The sequence below is a fragment of the Schistocerca americana genome, chromosome 11 (genome assembly GCF_021461395.2).
Source record: "Schistocerca americana isolate TAMUIC-IGC-003095 chromosome 11, iqSchAmer2.1, whole genome shotgun sequence".
In the NCBI taxonomy this organism is placed as follows: domain Eukaryota; kingdom Metazoa; phylum Arthropoda; class Insecta; order Orthoptera; family Acrididae; genus Schistocerca; species Schistocerca americana.
In genome coordinates, this window is record NC_060129.1 from 79204884 (window position 1) to 79232004 (window position 27121).

The 27121-nt window shown below is 39.1% G+C and overlaps 1 protein-coding gene across 1 annotated transcript in view; it reads left to right on the plus strand.

The window, feature by feature from the left end:
* The window catches only part of LOC124553251 (plasma membrane calcium-transporting ATPase 2-like), a 631526-nt gene that overhangs the window by 562621 nt on the left and 41784 nt on the right, over positions 1–27121 (plus strand). Inside the window, exon 17 of the mRNA XM_047127138.1 lies at positions 19876–20027. Within this exon, the coding sequence (XP_046983094.1) occupies positions 19876–20027 (152 nt within the window). The remainder of the gene's footprint in view (positions 1–19875; positions 20028–27121) is intronic.

Consider the following 27121-nt stretch of genomic DNA (forward strand, 5'->3'; position numbering starts at 1 on the left):
TTGCAACCTACGTCCTCAATTATTCGCTTGACGTATTCCAATCTCTGTCTTCCTCTACAGTTTTTGCCCTCTACAGCTCCCTCTAGTACCATGGAAGTCATTTCCTCATGTCTTAGCAGATGTCCTATCATCCTGTCCCTTCTCCTTATCAGTGTTTTCCACATATTCCTTTCCTCTCCGATTCTGCGTAGAACCTCCTCATTCCTTACCTTATCAGTCCACCTAATTTTCAACATTCGTCTATAGCACCACATCTCAAATGCTTCGATTCTCTTCTCTTCCGGTTTTCCCACAGTCCATGTTTCATTACCATACAATGCTGTAATCCAGACGTATATCCTCAGAAATTTCTTCCTCAAATTAAGGCCGTTATTTGATATTAGTAGACTTCTCTTGGGCAGAAATGCCTCTTTTGCCATAGCGAGTCTGCTTTTGATGTCCTCCTTGCTCCATCCGTCATTGGTTATTTTACTGCCTAGGTAGCAGAATTCCTTAACTTCATTGACTTCGTGACCATCAATCCTGATGTTAAGTTTCTCACTGTTCTCATTTCTACTACTTCTCATTACCTTTGTCTTTCTCCAATTTACTCTCAAACCATACGGTGTACTCATTAGACTGTTCATTCTGTTCAGCAGATCATTTAATTCTTCTTCACTTTCACTCAGGATAGCAATGTCATCAGCGAATCATATCATTGATATCCTTTCACCTTGTATTTTAATTCCACTCCTGAACCTTTCTTTTATTTCCATCATTGCTTCCTCGATGTACAGATTGAAGAGTAGGCTACAGCCTTGTCTTACACCCTTCTTAATACTAGCACTTCATTCTTGATCGTCCACTCTTATTATTCCCTCTTGGTTGCTGTACATATTATATATGACCCGTCTCTCCCTATAGCTTACCCCCACTTTTTTCAGAATCTCGAACAGCTTGCACCATTTTATATTGTCGAACGCTTTTTCCAGGTCGACAAATCTTATGAAAGTGTCTTCATTTTTCTTTAGCCTTGCTTCCATTATTAGCCGTAACGTCAGAATTGCCTCTCTCGTCCCTTTACTTTTCCTAAAGCCAAACTGATCATCACCTAGCGCATTCTCAATTTTCTTTTCCATTCTTCTGTATATTATTCTTGTAAGCAGCTTCAATGCATGAGCTGTTAAGCTGATTGTGCGATAATTCTCGCACTTGTCAGCTCTTGCCGTCTTCGGAATTGTGTGGATGATGCTTTTCTGAAAGTCAGATGGTATGTCGCCAGACTCATATATTCTACACACCAACGTGAATAGTCGTTTTGTTGCCACTTCCCCCAATGATTTTAGAAATTCTGATGGAATGTTATCTATCTCTTCTGCCTTATTTGACCATAAGTCCTCCAAAGCTCTTTTATATTCCGAGTCTAATACTGGATCCCCTATCTCTTCTAAATTGACTCCTGTTTCTTCTTCTATCACATCAGACAAATCTTCAACCTCACAGAGGCTTTCAATGTATTCTTTCCATCTATCCGCTCTCTCCTCTGCATTTAACAGTGGAATTCCCGTTGCACTCTTAATGTTACCACCGTTGCTTTTAATGTCACCAAAGGTCGTTTTGACTTTCCTGTATGCTGAGTCTGTCCTTCCGACAATCATATCTTTTTCGATGTCTTCACATTTTTCCTGCAGCCATTTCATCTTAGCTTCCCTGCACTTCCTATTTATTTCATTCCTCAGCGACTTGTATTTCTGTATTCCTGATTTTACCAGAACATGTTTGTGCTTCCTCCTTTCATCAATCAACTGAAGTATTTCTTCCGTTACCCATGGTTTCTTCGCAGCTACCTTCTTTGTACCTATGTTTTCCTTCCAAACTTCTGTGATGGCCCTTTTTAGAGTTGTCCATTCCTCTTCAACTGTACTGCCTACTGCACTATTCCTTATTGCTGTATCTATAGTGTTAGAGAAATTCAAACGTATCTTGTCATTTCTTAGTACTTCCGTATCCCATTTCTTTGCATATTGATTCTTCCTGACTAATGTCTTGAACTTCAGCCTACTCTTCATCACTACTATATTGTTATCTGAGTCTATATCTGTTCCTGGGTATGCCTTACAATCCAGTATCTGATTTCGGAATCTCTGTCTGACCATGATGTAATCTAATTGAAATCTTCCCGTATCTCCCGGCCTTTTCCAAGTATACCTCCTCCTCTTGTGATTCTTGAACAGGGTATTTGCTATTACTAGCTGAAACTTGTTAGAGAACTCAATTAGTCTTTCTCCTCTTTCATTCCTTGTCCCAAGCCCATATTCTCCTGTAACCTTTTCTTCTACTCCCTCCCCTACAACTGCATTCCAGTCACCCATGACTATTAGATTTTCGTCCCCCTTTACATACTGCATTACCCTTTCAATATCCTCATACAATTTTCTCTATCTGTTCATCTTCAGCTTGCAACGTCAGCATGTATACCTGAACTATCGTTGTCGGTGTTGGTCTGCTGTCGATTCTGATTAGAACAACCCTGTCACTGAACTGTTCACAGTAACACACCCGCTACTCTACCTTCTTATTCATAATGAATCCTACACCTGTTATACCATTTTCTGCTGCTGCTGATATTACCCGATACTCATCTGACCAGAAATCCTTGTCTTCCTTCCACTTCACTTCACTGACCCCTACTATATCTAGATTGAGCCTCTGCATTTCCCTTTTCAGATTTTCTAGTTTCCCTACCACGTTCAAGCTTCTGACATTTCATGCCCCGACTCGTAGAACGTTATCCTTTTTTTGATTATTCAATCTTTTTCTCATGGTAACCTCCCCCTTGGCAGTCCCCTCCCAGAGATCCAAATGGGGGACTATTCCGGAATCTTTTGCCAATGGAGACATCATCATGACACTTCTTCAATTACAGGCCACATGTCCTGTGGATACACGTTACGTGTCTTTAATGCAGTGGTTTCCATTGCCTTCTGCATCCTCATGTCGTTGATCATTGCTGATTCTTCCGCCTTTAGGGGCAATTTCCCACCCCTAGGACAAGAGAGTGCCCTGAACCTCTATCCGCTCCTCCGCCCTCTTTGACAAGGCCGTTGGCAGAATGAGGCTGACTTCTTATGCTGAAGGTCTTCAGCCACCAATGCTGATTATTTATCAAAATTTATGCACTGGCGGGGATCGAACCCGGGACTGAAGATGTTTTGATTATGAATCAAAGACGCTACCCCTAGACCACAGGCTTCCTCTAAGCAACCCATCAATAGGTTGGTGTACAAGGGGGCCATCCTGGTACCCATGGCTGTTCCCTTTAATTGTTGGTATGTCTGGCCTTCGAAAGTGAAGAAGTTGTGAGTCAGGATGAAGCTGGCTAAGGTAATGAGGAAAGAGGTTTTAGGTAGGGTGGCAGGTAATCGGCATGAAAGGAAGTGCTCCATTGCAGTGAGGCCTTGGACGTTCGGAATATTTGTGTATAAGGAAATGGCATCAATGGTTACAAGGATGGTTTCTGGGGGTAACAGATTGGGTAAGGATTCCAGGCATTCGAGAAAGTGGTTGGTGTCTTTTATGAAGACTGCATGTAATGGGTTGAAGGTGTTGATCTACGTAGGCACAGATACGTTCTGTGGGGGCTTGGTAACCAGCTACAACGGGACGGCCGGGATGATTGGGTTTGTGATTTTTAGGAAGTAGGTAGAAGGTAGGGGTGTGGGGTGTCGGTGGGGTCAGGAGGTTGATGGAGTCAGGTGAAAGGTTTTGTAATGCGCTTAAGGTTCTGAGGATTCCTTGAAGCTCCACCTGGACATCAGGAATACGATTACCTTGGCAAACTTTGTATGTAGTGTTGTCTGAAAGCTGACGCAGTCCCTCAGCCACATACTCCCGACGATCAAGTACCACGGTCGTGGAACCCTTGTCCACCGGAAGAATGATGATGGATCGGACAGCCTTCAGATCACGGATAGCCTGGGCTTCAGCTGTGGTGATGTTGGGAGTAGGATTAAGGTTTTTCAAGAAGGACTGAGAGGCAAGGGTGGAAGTGAGAAATTCCTGGAAGGTTTGGAGAGGGTGATTTTGAGGAAGAGGAGGTGGGTCCCGCTGTGACGGAGGACAGAACTGTTTTCCCTTAAAACCCACATCCTTTCATCTTTCCCTCTCCTTTCCTCTTTCCTGATGAAGCAACCGTGTGTTGCAAAAGCTTGAATTTTGTGTGTGTGTTTGTGTTTGTTAGTATCTCTATCAACATACCAATGCTTTCGTTTGGTAAGTTACATCATCTTTGTTTTTAGATACAATTACATTATTATATTTTCAAAAACTGACTATTTTTGTCGTTATATTAGTTTTTCGCATGTCGGACTAAAGTGAACAATCGATATGGAGTGAGGGCAATCATTGATTCATGAATAACTGTGATATAAAAACTAAATTTATCTTTGCATTGAACAATGCGACCTATGTTTTTATGTTCTTTGGTAATCACTATGTTCTTGAAATTTCTATTGGGTGTATGGATGAGTATTCCATGTATTGAGACTAAATACAATAAAGTGTTGTCTATTATTATAGTTGTGTGTATTACAAGCGGATGCAGAATTCCCCTAAAGTGATGAACTCGTACTGAACAGTACATAACATGTCCAACTGTGCACACAGCACAGTGGATTCCAACACAACGGCCGTGAAGACAGAGTGCTGCAGTCCGCCATCTACCAGCAACAGTATGCTACAAACAACTGCTCTGAGTGTCGGCACAGGATCAGTTAATGGCAACAAGAATTACAACATAAGCATTGCACCTTTCCGGCCTACCAGGGTGCAGTTTTGGGTAATACTTAATACTTGTGGAGATCATTTTATGGTTACATGGACTCGTATCTGATATGTAACAGTTTACATTGATTATCTCACAGTTGGAGTTAAATGTGATCGAACAGTTATGTGATGTTTTATGCCGACAATCTTATGCTGTGTTTAAAAAAAACTACTCCAGCATTTTATGCTACCACCAGAATCAAGGTTACAAAAAATTATTGAGTGTAAAACATGTGTCAGCAATTCCCCATCCCAAGTGCTTCACTTGTTACTTGCAGTGGCAGGTAATGAACTGCTATCAGAATAGTCTCTAAAAATTTTCTGGCTTTGACGACTGCCACGAAACATGAGGTCCATTCTTTGTGCTTTTACAGATCTCTCCTTTGATGAATTTTCATGCAAAGTGGATGCTGTTACAATTGTGTGCATGGATAATACAACCTGTGCCAGCGTGAATGAGGTTATGGCTGCACATGGTGACCACAGCTACAACAGGGACCCCCGACACATGCATTGCAGCAGCATAGACACAAGACCCATGAGCAGAGCCATGTATGGGGCAGTTGAATGAAGTAGCCAGACTAAATTCTAGGCTAAAAAGGCATATCAACAACGATGGGGTTTGAAGCGAGAACAACCAGCAACGTGGAAACTGGTTTTGGTACCAGAAGTGTTTTGCTAATGCAGTGAGGCAGTGCACAAGCCCCAGCACATACCCAAAAAGGGTGACTGGTGCCTGTAGGCTTGCACACTTGTCAGGATCTTTCACAGTGCCTAAAAGACAGAAAGAATGCAAAGGTTTCAGCTGTTACAGATTCCACTTTATTCATCAAAGAGAGAAAGTCTGGTCCACCTTCCCCAGTTGACACTGGTTTAGTAATCAGTGTTTATCCAAGAATGCCAATTGATTCTGGCAAAATTTGAAGATATTCCTTTTCTCACAGCTGCCAAAAGTTCTGCAATCTGAACATATGGGAAGAAAACACTAACTCTATAATTAGATGACAACTTCCGCCATACGTGGACATTTGTATCGCTGAAGAGACTGGGCCAGTTTTAGGAGCAAATTTTCTCTGACATTTTTCAATTGTGCCATATTTAGTGCTTTGATGCATAGTGCAAAGACCTCTCTCTCTTGAACTCACTACAGCATCAGAGCACATACTGCACGACTCCACCTCTATCTGTCGTGTGAAGATTTCTGAACGAGCCCCCTCTTCCTAATTGATTATACAAAAGCTGTGTACACTACTGTATGATGCAGAGTGCACACAAGTGCATTACAAGAGAAGACACTGGACACCTATTTGCACAAAACAACCGGAAGCATTTGGAGTTGAGAGAGACCTGCAAGGTACATGAAGAAAAATTTCTGAAATACAAGGACTGCATTCTGTGAAAGGATCAACTGCTTGTGAATTACAAGATGAATATGCTAAACTACAAATGAAAATTTCCATATCGCAAAAAGAGTAGAACAGCAAGCGTGAACAACTGTGGCACCTGCGCTGTGCTGCAGTGTTGCCAGAGGGTAGCCAAGCTTCTTCCCCCTCTTCCTTCTCCAAGGCCAACTTTGTGTCAAGCAATGATCTTGGCCAACAGCTGCTGTGTGAGTTTCCTGTACTAACAGATTCAGTGTTGGCTAAGAGGAACAGAGGTCATTCTACTCAACATTTTATGAGGACAACACCAGGTCAGCCGGTAGCTTTCAGTCCTCTATACTTGCCTTCCGATATATTTTCTACAGAAAAATAGGAATTCAATAACGTGATTACTGGTGGAGCCACATCAAGATCAAACAGTATGTGGGCAGCCCCATTGCAGACGGTAAAGAAGAAAAATGGATCATAGAGAATCTGTGTAGACTGTGGGGATTTCAGCGCCTGCACTATTCCTGACCGGCATCTTGTGCCTCACATAGTTGACTTTAAAGGTAATATAGATGGTGCTTGCTATTTCACTGTTGTTGACTATGCTAAGGTATTGTCACAAATACCTCTGCCTCTGAAAGACAAAAAAAGGCATCTGTCACTACATCCCAACTTTCTGAGTACAAAACTATGACTTTTGGTCTGCAGAACACTGCACAAACTTGGCAGTGTTTCATGCTTTAGGTCCTGAATGGCCATCCATTTGTGTTCTGCTACATATTAGGGCTCTTGGAAACCAAACAGGATCACATTAAGACATCTGTTTACTTTGTTCAAAAGACTAGATTGTGATGATAGTATGATTAATAATAAAAAATGTGTTTTTGCAAAAGAAGATGCAGAGTTTCTTGGCTACACCATACCATGCCATGGCATCTCACCACTTCCCAAAAAAGTGACAGATATTGTTAACATGCCCCTTCCTCCTACATTTAAAGGCCTTAGATGTTTCCTGGGGATGTTAAATTATTACAGAAGCCACTTGCCACATTTGGCAGAGCTGCAGGGGCTGCTTAACAAACTGTCTCTGGTAATAACACATCTGGTAGCAGAAAGGTTCCATAGACTCCTGAAGCTACATCAGCATATAGTGACCTAAAAAATGCATTAGCAAATGCTACATTGTGGCACATCTTGTTCAGAATGCGCCAATTGCTTTGTGGGTTGTTGCATGTCAGATTGCACTGGACACGGTGCTTCAACAATATATCACAAGAAAATGGCAACCCAAAAACCCATCAGTACAACAGAAGCAATGGAGCGCATTCGACAGCAAACTTCTGGCAATATATCTACCTGTCCAACATTTCTGACCATCCATGACTATCCATTTCAAAATGATTGCCCCTTGACTTTGAGCTAATATTCTGATCACATGGCATGATGAACATTGATGTGTTATACTTCTGTCAATATATCTACCTGTCCAACATTTCTGACCATCCATGACTATCCATTTCAAAATGATTGCCCCTTGCTAATATTCTGATCACATGGCATGATGAACATTGATGTGTTATACCTTACCATAATTGTGGAAATGTCTACTTTTATTTGGAATATGAACATTATATTTTAGTTGAAAAGGGGCGGCATGCATGGTAATATTTAAGAGAAAATGTGCTTCTTTGACCCTTTTTTTTTTAGTGAATGTCAAATTTGGGAAGTCATAGAAGTCAAACCACAATTAGGAGAATAATTTCCTTTCTACATTTTAAAAATACAATCATACTCAACTTCCAGTCAAATTGTCATTGCTTTCCAATCAATAGTTTGTTCCTAATAATGGTGGGTGTAGATTGCTGCAATTTGCCTAATGATGATACATATTAACAAGATGAAAAGCATATATGCAAGCTCTGTTGTTGCCTTTCACAGCTGTTATGTTTTTATGCACATAAATCTACAGAAAGTGCTAATATCACATCTTTAATTTATTTGCTTTTGCATTTCTATGTGCTGCATGCTCACATGTGCTATGTTGGCAGACCTCTGAACAGTATTTCCACTTCATTTTTCATTGTTGCAGTGTTTACAGCAAGGCTTCCCATCAGATACAAAACAATTGTGCTCCCATTTGTTGTTGTGTATTTGTGTGAGGCAGTGCTCATGACACAATTAGTTGCCTTGTACTTTTGTGAACCCATGCATCATTTACGGAGCTCTGAAAATTCTATGGTGATCAGTGCACATGCTTACTTTGTGGTGAGGCCAAAAAGAATGAGCTGTGAGCAAATCTATATCATAGCCAACAAAGAGAACTTCTAGCCAATGGCATTGTCTCAGTGGTAACACCAGTTCTTGTCAGATCACCAAAGTTAAGTGCTGTCGGGCTTGGCTAGCACTGGGTGGGTGGCTGTCCAGTCTTCAGAACGCTGTTGGCAAGCAGGGTGCGCTCAGCCCTTGTGAGGCAAATTGAGGAGCTACTTGATTCAGAAGTAGCGACTCCAGTCTCGTTAACTGACAAACAGCAGGGAGATCGGTGTGCTGACCACATGCTCCTCCACATCCGTATCCAGTGACGCCTGTCGGCAGAGGATGACACAGTGGTCAGTCAGTACTGTTGGGCCTTCTGAGGCCTGTTTGGATGGAGTTTAGTTTTTAGTTAAAGAGAACTTTTGAATGTCTCGGTATTAGTGGAAGTACAGTGAAACAAATTTCAAGAAAATATAGGGAAACTTCGTGTCTTGTATCACCAAAAAAAAGAGTCATAAGAAGAAAAATCCACAACTTCTGAGTGGAAAAGCAGTTTCCAACAGTGGCAGCCATATTGTAAAAGCTGAAGACTAAGGTGGAAGATTTTTCTGATAGGAGTGAAACAACCCTTTGGCTTGCTATTCAAAAATTGGCTTCAATATAAAAAAATATAAAAAAACATCTATGTGCTGATTGAAAATAACCAAGTAGCAAAAAAAAGTAGATGAGGTCTTGCAGGAAATAAGACACTGATGCTACAATGGATGGACTACTTATTACATTGATGAGGGTTGGTGTGGTGTAAATCGTTACAAAACGTTTGGTTGGCAGGAATGAAAAAATGCCTTATGTATCAGAAAATGCATGTGATTATCACAGAGGAAGTGTTCAAGAGTAGAATGGCTGGAAAGGAGGATTTCAAACATCATCCGGTTCTAGAAAAATAATTATAATGTGCCACATTGGGAAACAAGTGGGTTTGCGCAAAATGCAGGCTTATGTTTTATTGCACAAAAAGTAGGTGCAGATGATCATTTTGAAATAAATGCCAGACTCTAAAAAAACTGGTTTAGAAGCATTCCAAAAAGTCACAAACTGATCTCTGATTGTTTCAGATCAGGCTCCATATCACAACACAGTGATAAATACAGTATTGCAAAATCTGTCTACAAAATAGAGAAAGAATTCTATTATTGAATGGGTGGAAAGCAGCAATGTAGAGCTTCCATCTAATGCCACATCATATGAGGAATTTACCGTAGCTGGCCTACTGGTACATGCATGACTGCACTTCAGGGTACAGCAATACCTGGAGGAATTCAGTGACTCATGTACACAAACTTGAAATCAGGTATGCGCAAAGAGCCCACTGTCCTGGCATATCACTAGAACTGTTGCTGATCCAAGTAGACAGCTGCAGTAGCAGCAGCAAGACCTTAGCCAGCAGCAAAAGTGATTATGGTAGGTTTGCTTTCAGTCGTCATTCTTTACTGCAAAATTTATTTGAGCTAATTGGCTTTTCCATTTCCTGTTGAAATGTGCTATACAACTGTACATTTAATGTGAGCTGCTTGCAAAAAATGGCTCTGAGCACTATGGGACTCAACTGCTGAGGTCATTAGTCCCCTAGAACTTAGAACTAATTAAACCTAACTACCCTAAGGACATCACAAACATCCATGCCCGAGGCAGGATTCGAACCTGCGACCGTAGCGGTCTTGCGGTTCCAGACTGCAGCGCCTTTAACCGCACGGCCACTTCGGCCGGCAGCTGCTTGCATGTCGACCATTTATTTTCAGTTTCCCATATTATTCCCTTCTACTCTCAACAAAAACTGAATGCACCAGTGCCATGCTGGAATGCAACTACAGTTTCCATTCTTTGCCAACTAACTGGTGCTTATGATACATTACAACAGTGGCGGCGTGCTGGTTTGACAACTAACAGACTCGCATATATTGCAGCTACTAAGACAATTGCTTTATGAACACTTAATTAACAAACACAAGGAGTATTTATTAGCTAAGACATATAATGAAACCAACAAAATTCAAGCTTAACAACAGTGCCTTCACCGTCACAATAGCTACAACAGTAACCTCAATCACAGCATCTTGCATCTGACATTATTGCAATGAAATGAGTAATCAGAAAATACCGAAAATCTGTCTGTAAATAGGATGAGATTATCTTTAAACTGTTGAAAGGAATTTTTTTACAGTCTGATTTTTAGGCATCCTTAAATGTGACACTCCCTGAAAAAAGCTAGAAAAAGCATTATTTCTCTTAAATATTACCATGTATGTCACCCCCATTTCAACTGAGATGTATTATTCATGCACTGAATGAAAGTGACATATCCACAATTCTGGCAAGGTGTAACATATCGATGTTTGTAATGCAATGTTACCAGAATACAAGCTCAAAGTCAGGGGTCAATCACTATGAAATGGATAGTAGAGGGACAAGTATTTACAATTTTCACAGATCATAAACCTCTGACTTCCATATTCAAAAGTGTTATTGACCTCAAGTCACCACATCCAATTCGCCAAGCAGAGTTCATTGCCCAATTGTTGACAGACGTGCAACACATTGCAGGACAGGATAATGTCACGGCCGACTGCTTGTCTCACTACTGTGTGACATTTCCCATCATTAACTGGTCTGACGTAGCAGCAGAACGGGATATAGAGTGTGTCCTTCAGCACTGCCGGGCCAATACTGCAATGGCAGGCCTGTGCCTTGAGTGCCTGCCACTGCACAACATGAGACAAGGGATTTGGTGTGACACTTCGGGATACAACTTATGTCCATTTACCCTAGCAACGTGGCAATGTGCAGAGTTCGACACCTTTTACAACGTAGCATACAGCTGAGGAAAAGAGCTACTGCTAAGTTAATATCAAACACAGTTGTTTGGCCAGGAATACAGAAAAATTGCCTCGATTAGCTCGAAGTAGCATGTGATGTCAAAGTTGTAAAATCTCTTGCCATAACATTACTCCAGTGAATGACTTCCCATCACTGTCACCGTCAGGGAGATTCTCACACTTACGAGGGGTGGTCAAAAAATTTATAGCCCAAGGTAGTTACCATAATGTCTTCTCCCACAAACAACACCACCAACTTTTATGGTGACCCTTTGTAGGTATGCAAATCAAATTTCACGGCTCCATCTTCATTATTTTTCCCACAAGGTTGCATTGTATGCCATAGTTTAAGCAAAATTGCAAAAATCGAGAGAATCAAGAACTGTGCTGTGATAAAATATCTTCATTTGAAGGAAATCACGCCCAAGGAAATTGCAGAGGATGTGCAGAATACATGTAACGACAGTGCTCTATCTTATGCAGCAGTGAAAAACTGGATGTCCAACCTCAAACATGGAAGAACACATGGGAAGATGTGCCGAGGAGCAGAAAGCCTGTCACCGTTGCCACTAATGAAACAGTGACTGCAATTCAAGATATGATTTTCCAGGATCATTGAACAATACTGCAGCACATTTAAATGACATTTGGAATCTCCCTTGGCCATGTTCATGACAGTGTTGTGGATATATATGTTGGGAATGCAGAAAGTTTCATCTCAGTGGGTTCCGAAAGACATGAATGCAGATCAGAGACAGGAGTGTGTGCAGTGTTGTGAAAAAAGTGTTGTGAAGAAATTGTTCACCAATTTGAAGTGGATGGAGATGGCTTTCTTGCAATGTATGTGACTTTGGTGAAATGTGGGTGCACCACTTTGATCCTGAGACAAAACAACAGTCACAACAATGAAAACATCCTTCATCCCCTACCCAAAAAAATTTTAGACTCAAAAATCAGCTGGCAAGGTGATGGCATCAATCTTCTGGGATGCTGAAGGGGTAATAATTATTGTGGGCTACTTGCAAAAGAGAGTAACTATCAATGCGTCATACTATTGTGCCTTCTTGCACTGTTTGAGAGAAGAGATAAAGAAAAAAATGGCACGAAAAATTGGCTCGCGGATATCTTCTGCATCAGAACAATGCATCGGCGCAAAAAGCCTTCAAACACTGGAAACTTTGCGTGACTGTGAGCTTGAATTGTTATATCGTCTGCTGTATTTACCTGATTTGTCTCCATCAGACTTTTTTCTTTTTCCAAACCTAAAAAAAGACCTCAAATTATGACAATTTGACAATGATGATGCAGTGATTGCTGCTGTGAATGCTTTGTTGGACTCAAAATCGAAGACCTTTTATTTGAATGGTTTGCAGAAGTTACCTTAGTGTGCCCCCAAGTGTATTATTGTACGAGGGTATTATATTGAAAAATAAATTGGTATTATGAAATTTCTGTCATTCTTTATTTGTTAGACTAGAAACTTTTCGACCCCCTCTCATACGCATGGATATTGTATGTCCTCTTCCCACTTCAAAAAGCTTTCATTTGCTGGTATCATGGTAGATAGATTTATTAGGTGGCCTGAGGCTGTCCCTGTAACAGATATTTCTGCAGTGTCTGTTGCCCATGTGTTGATCTCTAGTTGGTTCTCCAGGTTTGGCATTCCTCAAGTTATCACTGCTGACAGGGGTAGACAGTTTGAATGTCAAGTGTTCGAGGAGCTCTTGAGATTATGCAGATGCAAACTACAATCTACCACCCTGCCAGTAGATGGCTGGCCATGCAGAATTTTGAATGATAGCAATATTATTAGTACTTTTAGGCCTCCACAGAGTAATTAAAGAAGACTTAGGCTGTTCCTCTGCTTAATTAGTCTGTGGAGAGCAACTGAAAGTACCAGGCAAATTTTTCTTGTGCTCTCCCCTTTCCAGTCTATATGTTAGGAAAAATGCCCCATTTTTACACACTCTGCAAACTCACATGCAACTCCTCAGACGTGCCAATCCTTCATGATACAGAGACAAACAAATATATATATGGCTCTACCTTTACAATATTAATTTTGACTAAACTACCTTGTGCATCAGATTGTTTGCATAGTGGCTCAACAGCAAGTTCTTTTCCTAAATTCTAAGGTGTTAACACCATTATTTAAATTTAAAATTTATTTCTTAATTCTATAACTATATTATTAGCAATGTCAGGTCTATCGCCCAAGTCTTTCCTTAGTTCACTTTTTGATGCCTCAATTCTGCTACCCAAGTCTTTACTGGTTTCAGCCATAATTCTATCACAATCACTACTTTGTTAATCATGTTTCTCACCTAAAATCTTCCTGAGTTGTTTAAATAAATTGTTGTAATAATGTCCACAATGACAATGTTCCACACAATTGATTCCAGTCATTTGCTTTGTCACATTACTTATCCATCCATGTGGTTGCATTCTCATCCAATAATGTTGGTAGTGTCTTACATTTTTATAATTTTGTTCAGATTACTTTTTTACTCATAATGCATACCTGAAATTTAGAAGTTGTTTAGCACATCTGACCTTACATTTTCAGCAGATCACAGCTCCGCCAACCAAATTGAAATATTAGCAGGTTGAATTGGTGCACTTCACTACCTAAATTGGTGTTGGTTGACGGACAATGGTTAGTGTAATTCAGTAACTTTTAAAGTTCCTCTATTGGAAATATTAACTGTTCTTTTTCTTGGATTGTCAGGCAATTTGTGACTATGAAATTATATACTCAAAATGCAGAATGTTACTTTAAAACGTATTTCTAGCGTCACATGACACAGTATTGACACCACAAAATCTGTTTCAACAATGAAGCACGTATGGCCACCAGCACACTTCTTTTATAATTTTACAGTAAACAGAGTTGAATCCACACATTGTTTTATACTAAATGCTGAAAAATTACAACTGAGCTTTTACAATTCTGGATAGCTTGTTAGTTAATACAGATTTGTTTTTCTGTGAAGTTTGTATATAATAATAGTGTAACAGAATTACACTTACTACCTTACATAAATATAAGACCTCCATGCCCAAATAGTGCTTAACTTGAAAGTACTAATGACTTCAGTGTTATGTAAATTTTTATGTTCATAGCATGTCTTTGGTGCAATTGTGTTACATTTTATTTGATACATATACTACTTTTTGCACTATTATTTGAAATATATCTCTAATTGTATTTTTTTTTTTTTTTTTTTTTTTTTTTTTCATTACATGGCAACTACAAAAACAGTATTGATGTAAATTTGTTGAAACCGCATAGTAGGTTGACTAATTACACCCCAAAGTGACTGCTTTATATCAGTGATGCAAGTACAAAACATGGAGGTTAGATGTTATATGCAGACATAGTGATGTGCAGAGGTATCAGATTTCAGTTTATGTTTCCTCAATGTGTTGTAATGTATTGTTGCATTCTGCCACATTACAGTCAGAAGAAGGGGAGGGAGGAAGGTGGAACGATGGTGTGAGATGGGGTGTAGCGACTAGGGTTGGAAAGAGGGTTACATCTTGGGATGGATTTTATCATTGGGTAACGGTAGTCGTTTGAAGTTCTGGAAGGAGAGGATGGATAAGGCATGAATGTACATATGTTGTGTACGTGCATTGGCTCAGTAATGTACATGGATTGATGATTAGTGTATAGGATATTGAGTGCTGGCAGTTGTTTTTGCAGTTAATGTGTTGGATCTGGAGATGCTCCAAGAACAGAAAAAGGTTTGCATAGGGGCAGACAAGGGATTTGTAGGTGAGGATAATTGTGGAAGGATGTAGACCTCAAGTGCCACCTGTTAATGATTTCAGTAGTTTTAATCTGTATAGGGCTTTGTATTGGGGGCCTAAATGCTCTCTTATGTTAGTCAGGGGGATGGGTTCATTGCATGTGGAGAGGTGGGAATCTGGATGCTAGAAGCGCCGAGTGGTGTGACCAGAGGGGGTGGCTTGGATTTAGTTGACGTTTCCATGTATTATGCTACTCAACCAGGAGATTCAAGTGGTGTTGGAGTGACGAATGGTAGAGTCCAGTGCATCACAGTCTCTCTCCTTATATAGTTTAGAGCCATGGGCAATTAAATCTCACAGTTCCACTCTACAACAGATTAGCAATGGCCCTGGCAACTCGTGTCCACTGCTGCATTATGTGATGATGACATCATCTCCCTTCCTATTGTTTCAAAGGCCAGTTACCAAGCTGCTCTGAAGGTAAAACCCTTACCTCAATTAACAAGATTCATCACCACTCATTAATAATGATGTCCTATAAATCATTTGACATGCAGATTACAGACATCTTTTTTTTTAAAACTAAACATGTGCTTTTCCATTAAACTGTGCACTATCCATGTAGATTTATTTATCTGCCTGAGTCTTTTGTTACATATACGTTCAATGCAACATAGGGAGACATGTTGGTGCATTTATTCAATGTACTGTTTTCCATATTTGCATGGGATGTGATAGACAACAAAAGCTGCACTAACATATAGCAGAAAAGCAATCTCATGTTCTCTCTAATTTTTTTCTGCTTCTTTCTTCCTGTCATTGCATTTGTGTGCCCACAGTGCCTTCTTAATTTCCCTATTTTTGTAGCGGTTGAAAGCAAAAGTGTTTTAAGGCAGTCCATATCCATCAGTAAGTAGCTGTCATCACATATGATCTTCGTTATGTGCACCAGTGTTGTCAGATAGGACTGTCACTATCATCAGTGGTGGTAGCTAGTCACTGGAAGATACAGGTCTGTGTGCACCGATTTCCTGTACCCTCCATGTGCCAGAGTACCATCAGGTTTATTTTGCATGGGCACATCCAGAAATGGGAGACAGTTGTTCTCCTTAACATGTGTGGTAAATTTAATCTAGATACTTTCCTAATGGAGGCACCAAACTTCTAAGACAGTGTAATTTATAAGGGAACTGAAATTATAGTGGCAGACAATTCAGGTAACTGATACAGAAGCTTTATTTTACTAGCACAAAATTTGGCTGAATAAAATGAGAAACTATATTGTTGCTCTCTCCCCACTAGTAGATAATCCCTTGTTTATAAGGGGTGACCATAAGTTTTAGTTTGAAAGCTTTGCAATCCAGAAGCAGAATCAGTATGTCATTCAGCATAATTGCCGTGAGCATTGAGACAATCTTCCCATTTTTGCTTCGGTTTGAAGATACCCATTTGGCAAAACATTGTGTCCTGTTGTGAGAAGGAGTCCGTAACTGCCTGCTGCACATCATCATTTAACATGAATCACTGATCCTTCAAGACATTTTTAAAAGAACTCAAGGCATGTAAATAACATAGGGAGAGATCAAGACTACAGGGCAGGTGCCCGAGTGCCTCGCACTTGAGCTGGCATAACTCCAAATCTCTCCAAGATCAACCAGCATCCTCTGTCAAACTGCGACGAGCACAGAACGTGGCACACCATTCCACAGTGGTGGTTTTCAACAAACATGCTGCCCCATACACATTTTCCATTCTCCAGCGTACATCTGCCTGTTTGTGCTTCAACAAGCAACAAAAGAATAATAGTGCATTGTTGCTGTTTAAACACATTTGGTAATAACGTCGCCACAGTTCACATTTTTGCATTTACTGCATACATGTCAGAAACACACAATTGCCATACTGATTTATTGCCTACATGTCAGTGCTTATACAGGGTGAAAAGTAATTAAACCGACAAACTCTGGGAGGTTGTAGGGGACATCAAAACAAATATTTTTCCCGAATGTCATTTTTTCCTATGAGGATTATTTAAACTGGTGAAGGCTGTATTACATTCTTCAGTTGTTAGAGGGCGTATTACAATCTTCAGTTGTAAGCAACTGCTGTCCACCAGTGTAGCAGTGCATCATCTCTGTTTACTAATGGAGCGATACACCTGGAGTGCGTACACTGATATGGTTGGTGCATACTACGTAGCACACCACAACAGGTGAGCTGAACAGTGGGTTTATCAACAACAATATCTTAATATGAAACTTCCTGGCAGATTAAAACTGTGTGCCAGACCAAGACTCGAACTCGGGACCTTTGCCTTTTGTGGGCAAGTGCTCAACCAACTACGCTACCCAAGCACGACTCACACCCCGTCCTCACAGCTTTAATTCCACCAGTACCTCATCTGCCTACCTTCCAAACTTCACCGAAGCTCTCCTCCAAAGTTTCATATCAGCGCACACTCTGCTGTAGAGTGAAAATTTCATTCTAGAAACATCCCCCAGGCTGTGCCTAAGCCATGTCTCTGCAATATCCTTTCTTCCAGGAGTGCTAGTTCTGCAAGGTTCGCAGGAAAGCTTCTATGAAGTTTGGAAGGTAGGGGACAAGGTACTGATGGAACTAAAGCTGTGAGAATGGGGTGTGTGTCATGCTTGGGTAGCTCAGTCAGTAGAGCACTTGCCCGCGAAAGGCAAAGATCCCGAGTTTGAGTCTCGGTCTGGCACACAGTTTTAATCTGCCAGGAAGTTTCATATCAGTGCACACTCCACTGTAGAGTGAAAATTTCATTCTAGAAACAATAGCCTAATCACTGTATCCCGCATCATACGACCTTTGTTGCTGTGTACCAACGTCTGCATGAGACCGGATCACTTAGCAGATTAACTGGACAGGGACGCCGTCGCATGGTAAGAACGCTGCAATCTGAGGGAGCTGTTTTGCAGCATGTGGAGCAGAATTCTTCAATCAGCACTCGTGCAATTCCACGCAACATGGGGATGAATCAGACAAATGTAAGAACAGTCCTTCGAGAGCAATTGTTACGTCCATTTCACTTACAGCATGTCCACAACCTATAACCTGTTGATTGTCCACCCAGAGCATAGTTTTCGCAGTGGTACCTGGAACAGTGTGAAATGCATCCTACATTTCCATCCTCTCTGTTGTTTACTGGTGAAGCAACGTTCAGGCGTGACGGAGTCTTCAACATGCACAATTCGCATGTTTGGAATGAGGATAGCCCACATGCCACAGTTACTAGCGCTCATCAAGTGCAGTTCTTCATTAATGTGTGGGTCAGTGTTGTTGGGGACTGTTTAATTGGGCCGTACCTGCTACCTAAGCCATTAAATGGCAGGTACTATTATAATTTTCTCTCCAGAGCATTGCCAGAATGGCTGGAAGACGTCCTGCTCCCTACAACGCATGTGGTTCCAACATGACAGGGCACTGGCACATTTCAGTCATCATGTGTGTCGATTCCTTGACTGACAGTTCCCTGAAATGTGGATTGGCAGTGGTGGTTCTGTATCATGGCCTGCTCGATCCTCAGATATGTTCTCTCTGGACTTTTTAGTGTGGAGAGAGATGTGAAACATTGTTTACACAGCTCCTGTTGCATCAGAAGAGGATCTGGTTGCCCAGATAGTAGCAGCAGCAGGAACAGTTCAGGATACTCCTGGGGTTTTTGACCGTGTCAGACAGAACATGATCCGACAGTGTAACCTTTTGTTTACGTGTAGATGGAGGTATTTTTGAAAATCTACTGTAATTGAAATTGGGTTGTGTTAATATGTTGTCTCTTGGTCATAAAAAAATGCGAAAGAGTTTGTTGGTTTAGTTAATTTGCTGCCAGAGAAATCTTCCTGTACTGGTTTAAATACTCCTCATAGGGAAAAATAATTGTTTTGATGTCCCCTACAACCTCCCAGAGTTTGTCGGTTTAAATACTTTTCACCCTGTATACCCACATCAAAGTTGTGGTACATTGCTTATAAACTGCAGCAATGACCTCAGATGCAAACTTTTTGATTGATCCTTATATAATTTGTCTCAGTTTTATTTAGCCTGCTGGTTGGCCCTAAATTTCTGTCAAGCTGTTTTATTCATTGACAGCACTGGGTAACAAATGCTAAAGCACCACACATTATGTCCAATCACAGTTTTATTAGATTGCAAACATTGACCTTGACACCTGTTGAAAATGTGAAGAGAAGTTGTCAAAATATTCAAACCCAAACACAGAGATTTCTTATAAATGTATCACATTTTGTGATACAGCTACACCTAGTTTTGTAAGTCAATGATAACTTTCGTAGTTATTGAGGAAATGTTTTAAAATTCCTAATTGCCACATAACATAAAATTCTAATTATATATTGTGTACTGCTTTTCACTCGATGTTATACCTGACTCCCTTCACCCCACTCTAACCCATCTCTTCCACTACCATATTTTAAGGTTGTGCAAATGAATGCCACTTTCAGTTTTCATATTGTGCAATAAAATGTATTTATATTGGTCATAATTGTGCTTGTCATTATCCACACTCATGTATATTGAGTTATTATCTTTAGCTTTGGTTAGAACTTTTTTTTTTAAATATTTGTGTCTCACCGGACAATGGTAATAATGTGCTAAAAGAGGTAGTGAGAAAATTTTGAAACTTCTAGGTATCCTGATTTAATATAAAAAGTAACAAGTGAAATCATTGTCACTTGAACTTTTATTAGCAAGAAAATGAAGGAAAATTGAAAAGCTTTCACAGATTACTCAATTGTTACAAAGATAGATCTGGCTGAAAAGTCCATGTTGTCTGTCTTCAGGTTGCGATTGTCCATTATGGCTCGGTAGCATTTTCGACAGTCCCTCTGTCACTCGACCAGTGGATGTGGTGTTTGTTCTTTGGTATTGGGGCATTAGTATGGAGAGCACTGATAAACCCAATACCTACAAGGATAACAGCAATGACACTACTGTAAGTAAACCGGACTTCTCCTTTGTGTACTCATCACAGAGGAAATGTGACAGTAAGTGAGGAAGACTTTTATCACATTTTGTATATTTCCTACTTTTGTTGTTTTATTGAATTATGCTGCAAGTTGTAAGAAACTGATATAGGAAGTTTCACAATCAACAGCTAAAAAACTGATAAGCAACTGCTATATGCCCCTTCCACAAACTACTAAGCTCATAAAAACAAACAGGAAACCTATCTCACAGCTGTGCATTTCATAAACAAACCTTCAAACAAAAAAATGTTACCACTTGGAGTATAGCAAAAGTAAGCTAAGTTAGGAGACCACAAACATCAGATTCTGTTATTGTGGAGGTGAAGATGATAGTTCTGTTGATCTGTCATTTAGTACACCTGTACGGTATAGACAAGGTGAAAAAGAAAGCACTGTCAGTAGTTGATAAGTCTGCACATTGGCTACAAAAAAAACTAATCAGTATATATTATAAAAATAAGCATACAATATACGTGCCACTAAAACTCAGAAATGAGTCCCAGCATGTTTAGGGAAGTTACATAGTATGGTAGCCCTCTATCCCCCAGCCACAATAAAGGTTCTCACTTTTACCACAAGTGTGTGCGTTTGAAGATATAAGGACAGGGAAGTTTCACCCTCTAAAAATTTCTAGAACATTCCAGAACATCAGAGGGTATTCGAGAACATTCAAAAGCATTCCACAACATTACTGAATGTTCCACAATGATCCAGGATATTCTGGAATATGTGCAATGTTTGGGAAGATTCCAGAATGTTTGGGAACATTCCAGATCATTGCAGAACATTCCAGAACACTCTAAAATGTTGTGGAACATTGTGGACTATTTTAATCCTTTTTGGTATGTTCTGCAATTCGCCACTGGTGGGTCTACCGCCCATTGGTAGGGATATATAAAGCGAGACCCATCATGGGTTGAAACATCACTTTCTTATCAGTGATGAGGGGAGGAACTGAAAAAGTAATGCAGTGAGTGAATGAAAACAAAAAGTGAAATGTGAGCAATCAAAATGATACAGTGAGTGAATATAAATGAAAAATAAAGTGTGAAAAGTGTACTTAGTGTATTTGTAAAGCAGTAAAAGTATTGCATTAGGCATGACATTATAATTTATTACTACTTTACTCCTCACTGTATTCACGACATGTTTCAGGCACAATGCACGTATATCAGTGAATGTAACTGCAACGTTATATGATTTTACAACACAGTTTAGAGGACATGGCATCATAAACAATGAGATGCGTCAAAAACTGTCACATCGTGCATGCCGTATATATTTATTACTTCATTGCTACTATAGCTCACGTCACGTAAGATGGCACTTCCATGCATAGAGGCAGAGCAGCGAAGGGATGAGAACTGTGCATGCGCAGCAGCAGAGAGTGGGCAAACAGAGTCCACGTTACTGAACTGGGTTGCTGCGGACAACAGTCAGGCTCATTTGCCTACAGTACATCAAATTATACGTTCATATCTATGAGGGGAATAGTAAATATTAAAACCAATTTCAATCAGTTGTCATTAGAGAAATATTAATTAACATCTTGATGACATTGCATCCACTGCTCCACAGATTTACTATACATGACACAGGGAGGTGAGAATAGCTGACACAGCTTTGTGAAGACATGAAGTACAATTTTTGTCAACATGACAATTGTCTGATGACAAGAGCATTGAAACTGTGTAAAATAATTATCATTTATTGTGATTTTAAATGAATTACAAGTTAAAATTTAATACACAACAAAATTAACTTCAAGCACAAACCAAAATCATTGTATTTGCTTGACAACTGCTTCTACTCAATAGAATCTTTAACAATGCGTACAAGGTGTGTGTGTGTGTGTGTGTGTGTGTGTGTGTGTGTGTGTGTGTGTTGATATGTTTGACTGTAGTTAGGTGTAATCACTGGGCATAAAAAAGAATTAGTGGTAGAAAGGACTAATGAAAAGACTATCATAAAAATGGTCTGTAAGTTGTCATATTTTTCACAGTTAATGGGCATTATGAGTGTAAACTAACTTGTTCGATATTACAGAAAGAGACCACATTTATAATCTATTGAACAAGCAAACAATTAACCATAATCTGTGAATGATTCCAGGGATTGATGACCGATAACATCGAAAACAACCGATATCTCGACAAGTAACAGTTACTGTCATTTTAGGGCTTTATCCAGTTCGTGCCTTGAAAGTGACAGGGGTTTACATGTGAAAATATCGAACTTTTGATGAATTTATCCAGCTGCATTCTCACGTGTTATTAGAGCATACAACATGGTGGAGAAGCTTAACTTCTCCTTGGGCAATATTCTAAAGATTATAGTCTACATAATTCAAAGAATACAAAGTCCTAATCAAAAAGGCTAGGAAGTTCACATTATTATGTACACAATTGATATGTTGACAAGCACATTTTTTACATCGCGAGTCTAAAACTAAGAAACAATATTATTTTATTCCAAAGTCTACATTGTAATATCCCTGTCACTTCTATTTGAATCTGTCTTCGAACAATCTGATCGTAAATTTACGATGATAGGTTCAAGGCTTATATCCATTATCACTTCCCTGTCACATTATTCTTTCTGAAGCTTTTCAGCATGCTGCACAGACTGTGTCCATGCTACAGGTGGGATGTCATCTATTGCCTCATGCACAAGCAATTCAGTGAATGTTACCTTGAATGTTTTTTTCTCCTCCCACATAGCCTTATCCTTTTCCCAAATTAATTCCATAGGGCTACATTGACAGTGACATGTGAGTAAATGTAAAACTGTATGATCCCATTCACGTGCAAGGAAGTCAAGTTCTTACATTCCATGAAGTGACTTGTATAAATTAACAAGCTGCAGGAGATCGGCACAAATCTGGGTTACACCATGCTTAATATCTTGACTTTTAAGCCAGGGAAAAATATCCACACTTTTCTGGTGTTTATACTTGGTGCTTTCTCTGTAACAGTTGAATTATAACTGGCAATGACTGACTTTGAAGCTAGGTATGACAAGAATTGTGAATCACGTCACGAAACTGACAGCATTGATTTCTGAATGGTAGTCACTGCTGTTTTTCTTACACATAAATACAAGTTTACCTCCTTCCTTTGTATCATGAATCTATTTGGGATGTAGTTAATGCAGCACCTATGCACTTCTTTGAACTAACAACTCTTCTTAACATATCTGGAACCAACGCCTTTTAAAAATCTTTACATTGATGAAGTGCTTACCATTGAAGCCTATTTTCTCCTGCATAACTGTAACACATTTTTGTGATGTTGGGCAGTCATCATTTACATGGACCCCTTTACAACATCATTGTTAAAACCATCCATTGGTTTTGCATGCTCCTGCGATTTCAGTGCTTTCCAGGTGACATGAAACCAACTTTTTCTATAGCTCCTACAGCTGTGATACTTTTGTTTATAATTCTGTTTACAGTTCTTTTGATGACACCATATGATTTTGGAGTCCATTCTTGTGTATTTGAATGTCAACAGTAGGAGACCTGCTTTCAGATTCACATTTGACAAAGTTATGAATGCAGTAAATAATCCCCCTCGTCTGCTTGTGAAGCACTTCACATTTATTGCCATCACCTAACTTTTTTTTAATCGTGCTTAAGCTTCTACAGATACACATTCACAGCTATACTGCTACAAGAAAGAAAAAGGAAACAAAAACAACTGATAGTTGATTGAATAATTCAGTTGTCACAAAGTACGGCAAAAGTGCAGCATGTAGGAGCAAGATTATGCTGTTAAGATGTAACTCTCTGCTAGCCACTTGGACAGAGAATGAATATTACTGGCTACCAGTGCCCAGTGCCTAGTGGAGGTGGATGTACAAAATGGCTGAAACTTGGGCCACCATCTTACATGACGCAAACTTTAACTCCATTTCCAACACATTGTGCAGCAATTCACATATCCTGCTGAATGTACCTACAAAATTATGTCATTGTGCGACACATAGTTCAGACACTGTGTGGTATACACAGCTTTAAATAAATACCTGGGCAATGCCAAGATTCTGTGCTAGTATTAAATAAAGGAAAAACTGAAATTAGACTGAAAAACTGAGTTAGCATGAACCCATCACACTACTAGGAGTAGTACATTTGAACCCACAATTGGAGCGGGAAGCACTCACAGAGCACTTGTGCATTAGACTAACAAGAGTGATGTACCTGCCATGTCGATTAAAACTCTGTTAGTGAGAAACATCTTCTACCTTTATACTGTGATTTCTGTCAATTAACATACAGAAATATCTGATGGTGCAACTTTTCTGGAATTAAAATAGTGCTTATATGGCAAGAAAGTAGTAAGGGCAAATACAGTCATTAGAACAAGAAATTCATGTTGGCCACAGTTTAAAGAACTGAAACTACTAGCAAACTTTCCCTCTATATTAAAGTCTGTCTCTCCTTAATGAAAACAGGTGGCAGAGATTCTAATTTTCAGAAGTGCTTTTCACAATTATAAAACCCAAAATAAAATAATGTAGATTCAGGACGTAGTAAGTTAAGTGTCAAAATGGTTTTAAATATTCTATTGTAAAACTATAATAAACAACACTTGGTACTGACAGACCTACCATACAATCACTTTGAGAGCCATGTATAAAACCTATTGAAGAATAGATGTGTTTAAGAGGTAGAAGAATTTTGTAACAGTGTGGTACCATATATCAACACATAATTTTTAATATAAAGTTTCTACATAAGTACAGTTATCAAATCCCACATCATGAGATTAGATTAGATTAATTATTCATTCCATAGACACAACCTCCTGGGTGTGGAACATGTCAGATAAACACATTACAAAAATGTACTTAGAAAAACTTGAGTTTCAATAATTTTAATGATCCTCAGTCAATAAACAGTAAAATTATGTACATGAATTAAATTTAAACTTCTAATGTTTGCAGGTTTAATACTTACATCTGCTTTCATTAAATCCATCATTCGGACATTTTCTAGTTTCTTGGCTATTACAACCAAGTATTGTCAAAAATTAAAGTAAATTACTCATTTCAGTGATCCGCAGCTAAGAACAGACAGATTATGTACAAGATTTAAAATTAAACTTCCACTATTTACAGACTTAAGACTTACATCTGCTTTCCATACATCCATCATTCACACAGTAATGTAGTTACTTGGCTGTTACAACCAAGTATTGTCAAAAATTAAAGTATAATAAATTTTCATTAGAATGGTTAGAATGGTCTACTGCACTTGTTGAGAAACTCATGGATGGAATAGAAGGAGTTGGCCACCAAAAATTCTTTTAAATTATGTTTAAATTGTGCCTTGTCTGAAACTACACTCTTAATGGATGCTGGTAACTTATTGAAAATATGCATTGCTGAATACTGGACTCCTTTCTGGGCAAGAGTAAGTGATTTTAAATCTTTATGTATGTTGTTCTTATTCCTAGAATTGATACTGTGTACTAATCAGTTAGTTGGAAAAGAGATGTATTATTTACAACAAACTTCATTAAGGAATAAAGCTGTGGTTAATATGGCCAATTCTTTGAATAGATTTTGACATGATGTTCTTGTATTTACACTACTCATTACTCTTATTATACGGTTCTTTACTCTAAAATTTTTTTCTCTGTTTGTGGAGTTACCCCAAAATATGATACCATAAGACATAATGGAGTGAAAATAAGCAAAATATGCCTGTTTTTTTTTATATATTTATATCTCCTATGTCTGACATCATTCGCATTGCAAACACAGACTTGTTTAGGCACTTTAGCAGACCATTAGTATGTTGCTCCCAGCTGAATTTATTATCAAGTTGTAATCCTAAGAATTTTACACTCTCAACTTCTCCTATTTCCATGTCCTCATATTTTATCCACCCACCAGAAGGAAATCTCTTGGAAGTTCTGAACTGCATATAGTGGGTCTTTTCAAAGTTTAAATGACAGTGAATTGGCTATGAACCACTTATTATTGTCAGTAAAAATTTGATTAGCTGCCCTTTCTAAATTTATATTTGATTTACTATTTATTGCAATGTTTGTGTCATGTGCAAATAATACAAACTTAGCATCTGGTAATGTAACAGATGACAGGTCATTAATATACACAAGAAACAGTAGTGGACCTAGTATGGAACCTTGCGGAACACCACATGTAATTTCTTCCCAGTCAGATGATGTTTGATTGCCTACTGGTGAAGTTTTACGTAATGACACCCTTTGTTTTTTATAAGTAAGATATGACTGAAACACTTTCCAGCACTACCAGTGACACCATAATATTTTAATTTACTTAAAAGAATGCTGTGATTCACACAGTCAAACGCCTTTGAAAGGTCACAGAATATGCCAGTTGCCTCTAATTTGTTGTCCAATGAATTAAGGACATTTTCACTGTAAGTGTAAATAGCTTTCTCAATATCAGCACCCTTAAGAAACCCAAACTCTGACTTTGACAGTATGTTATTTTCACTAAGGTGCTTAAGTAGACACTTGAACATAACCTTTTCAAAGATTTTTGAAAAAGCTGGCAAAAGTGAGATTGGTCAGCAATTTGACAGCATTTCTTTGTCCCCTTTCTTGTGGAGAGGTATAACTTCAGCATTTTTAAGCCGATCCAGGAATGTTCCTGTGACAAGTGATTGATTACACAAATAACTTAAGATATGACTAGCTCACATGAACACTCTGTTATTAACTTTGTTGATATGTTATCATAACCTCTAGAATGCTTGGATTTCAAGGACTTTATGATGGATTCTATTTCTTTGGGTGAAATAAGTGTCAATTCCATTTTACTGAGATTGCTTGTGTGCACTGGTCTCAGATATTCCTTGTATTATTTACTGAACCTGACAACTCCATGTTATCAGTAACAAAGACAAAATACTTGTTTAAATGGTTTGCAACACAACATGTATTTGTTACCAGGGTTTCATTTATTTTTAGAACTATTTGTTCCTCCCCATTTCTGGTCCTACCTGTCTCTGACTTAACTATATCCCATACTGTTTTTATTTTATTGCTGGATGTATTTATCTTCT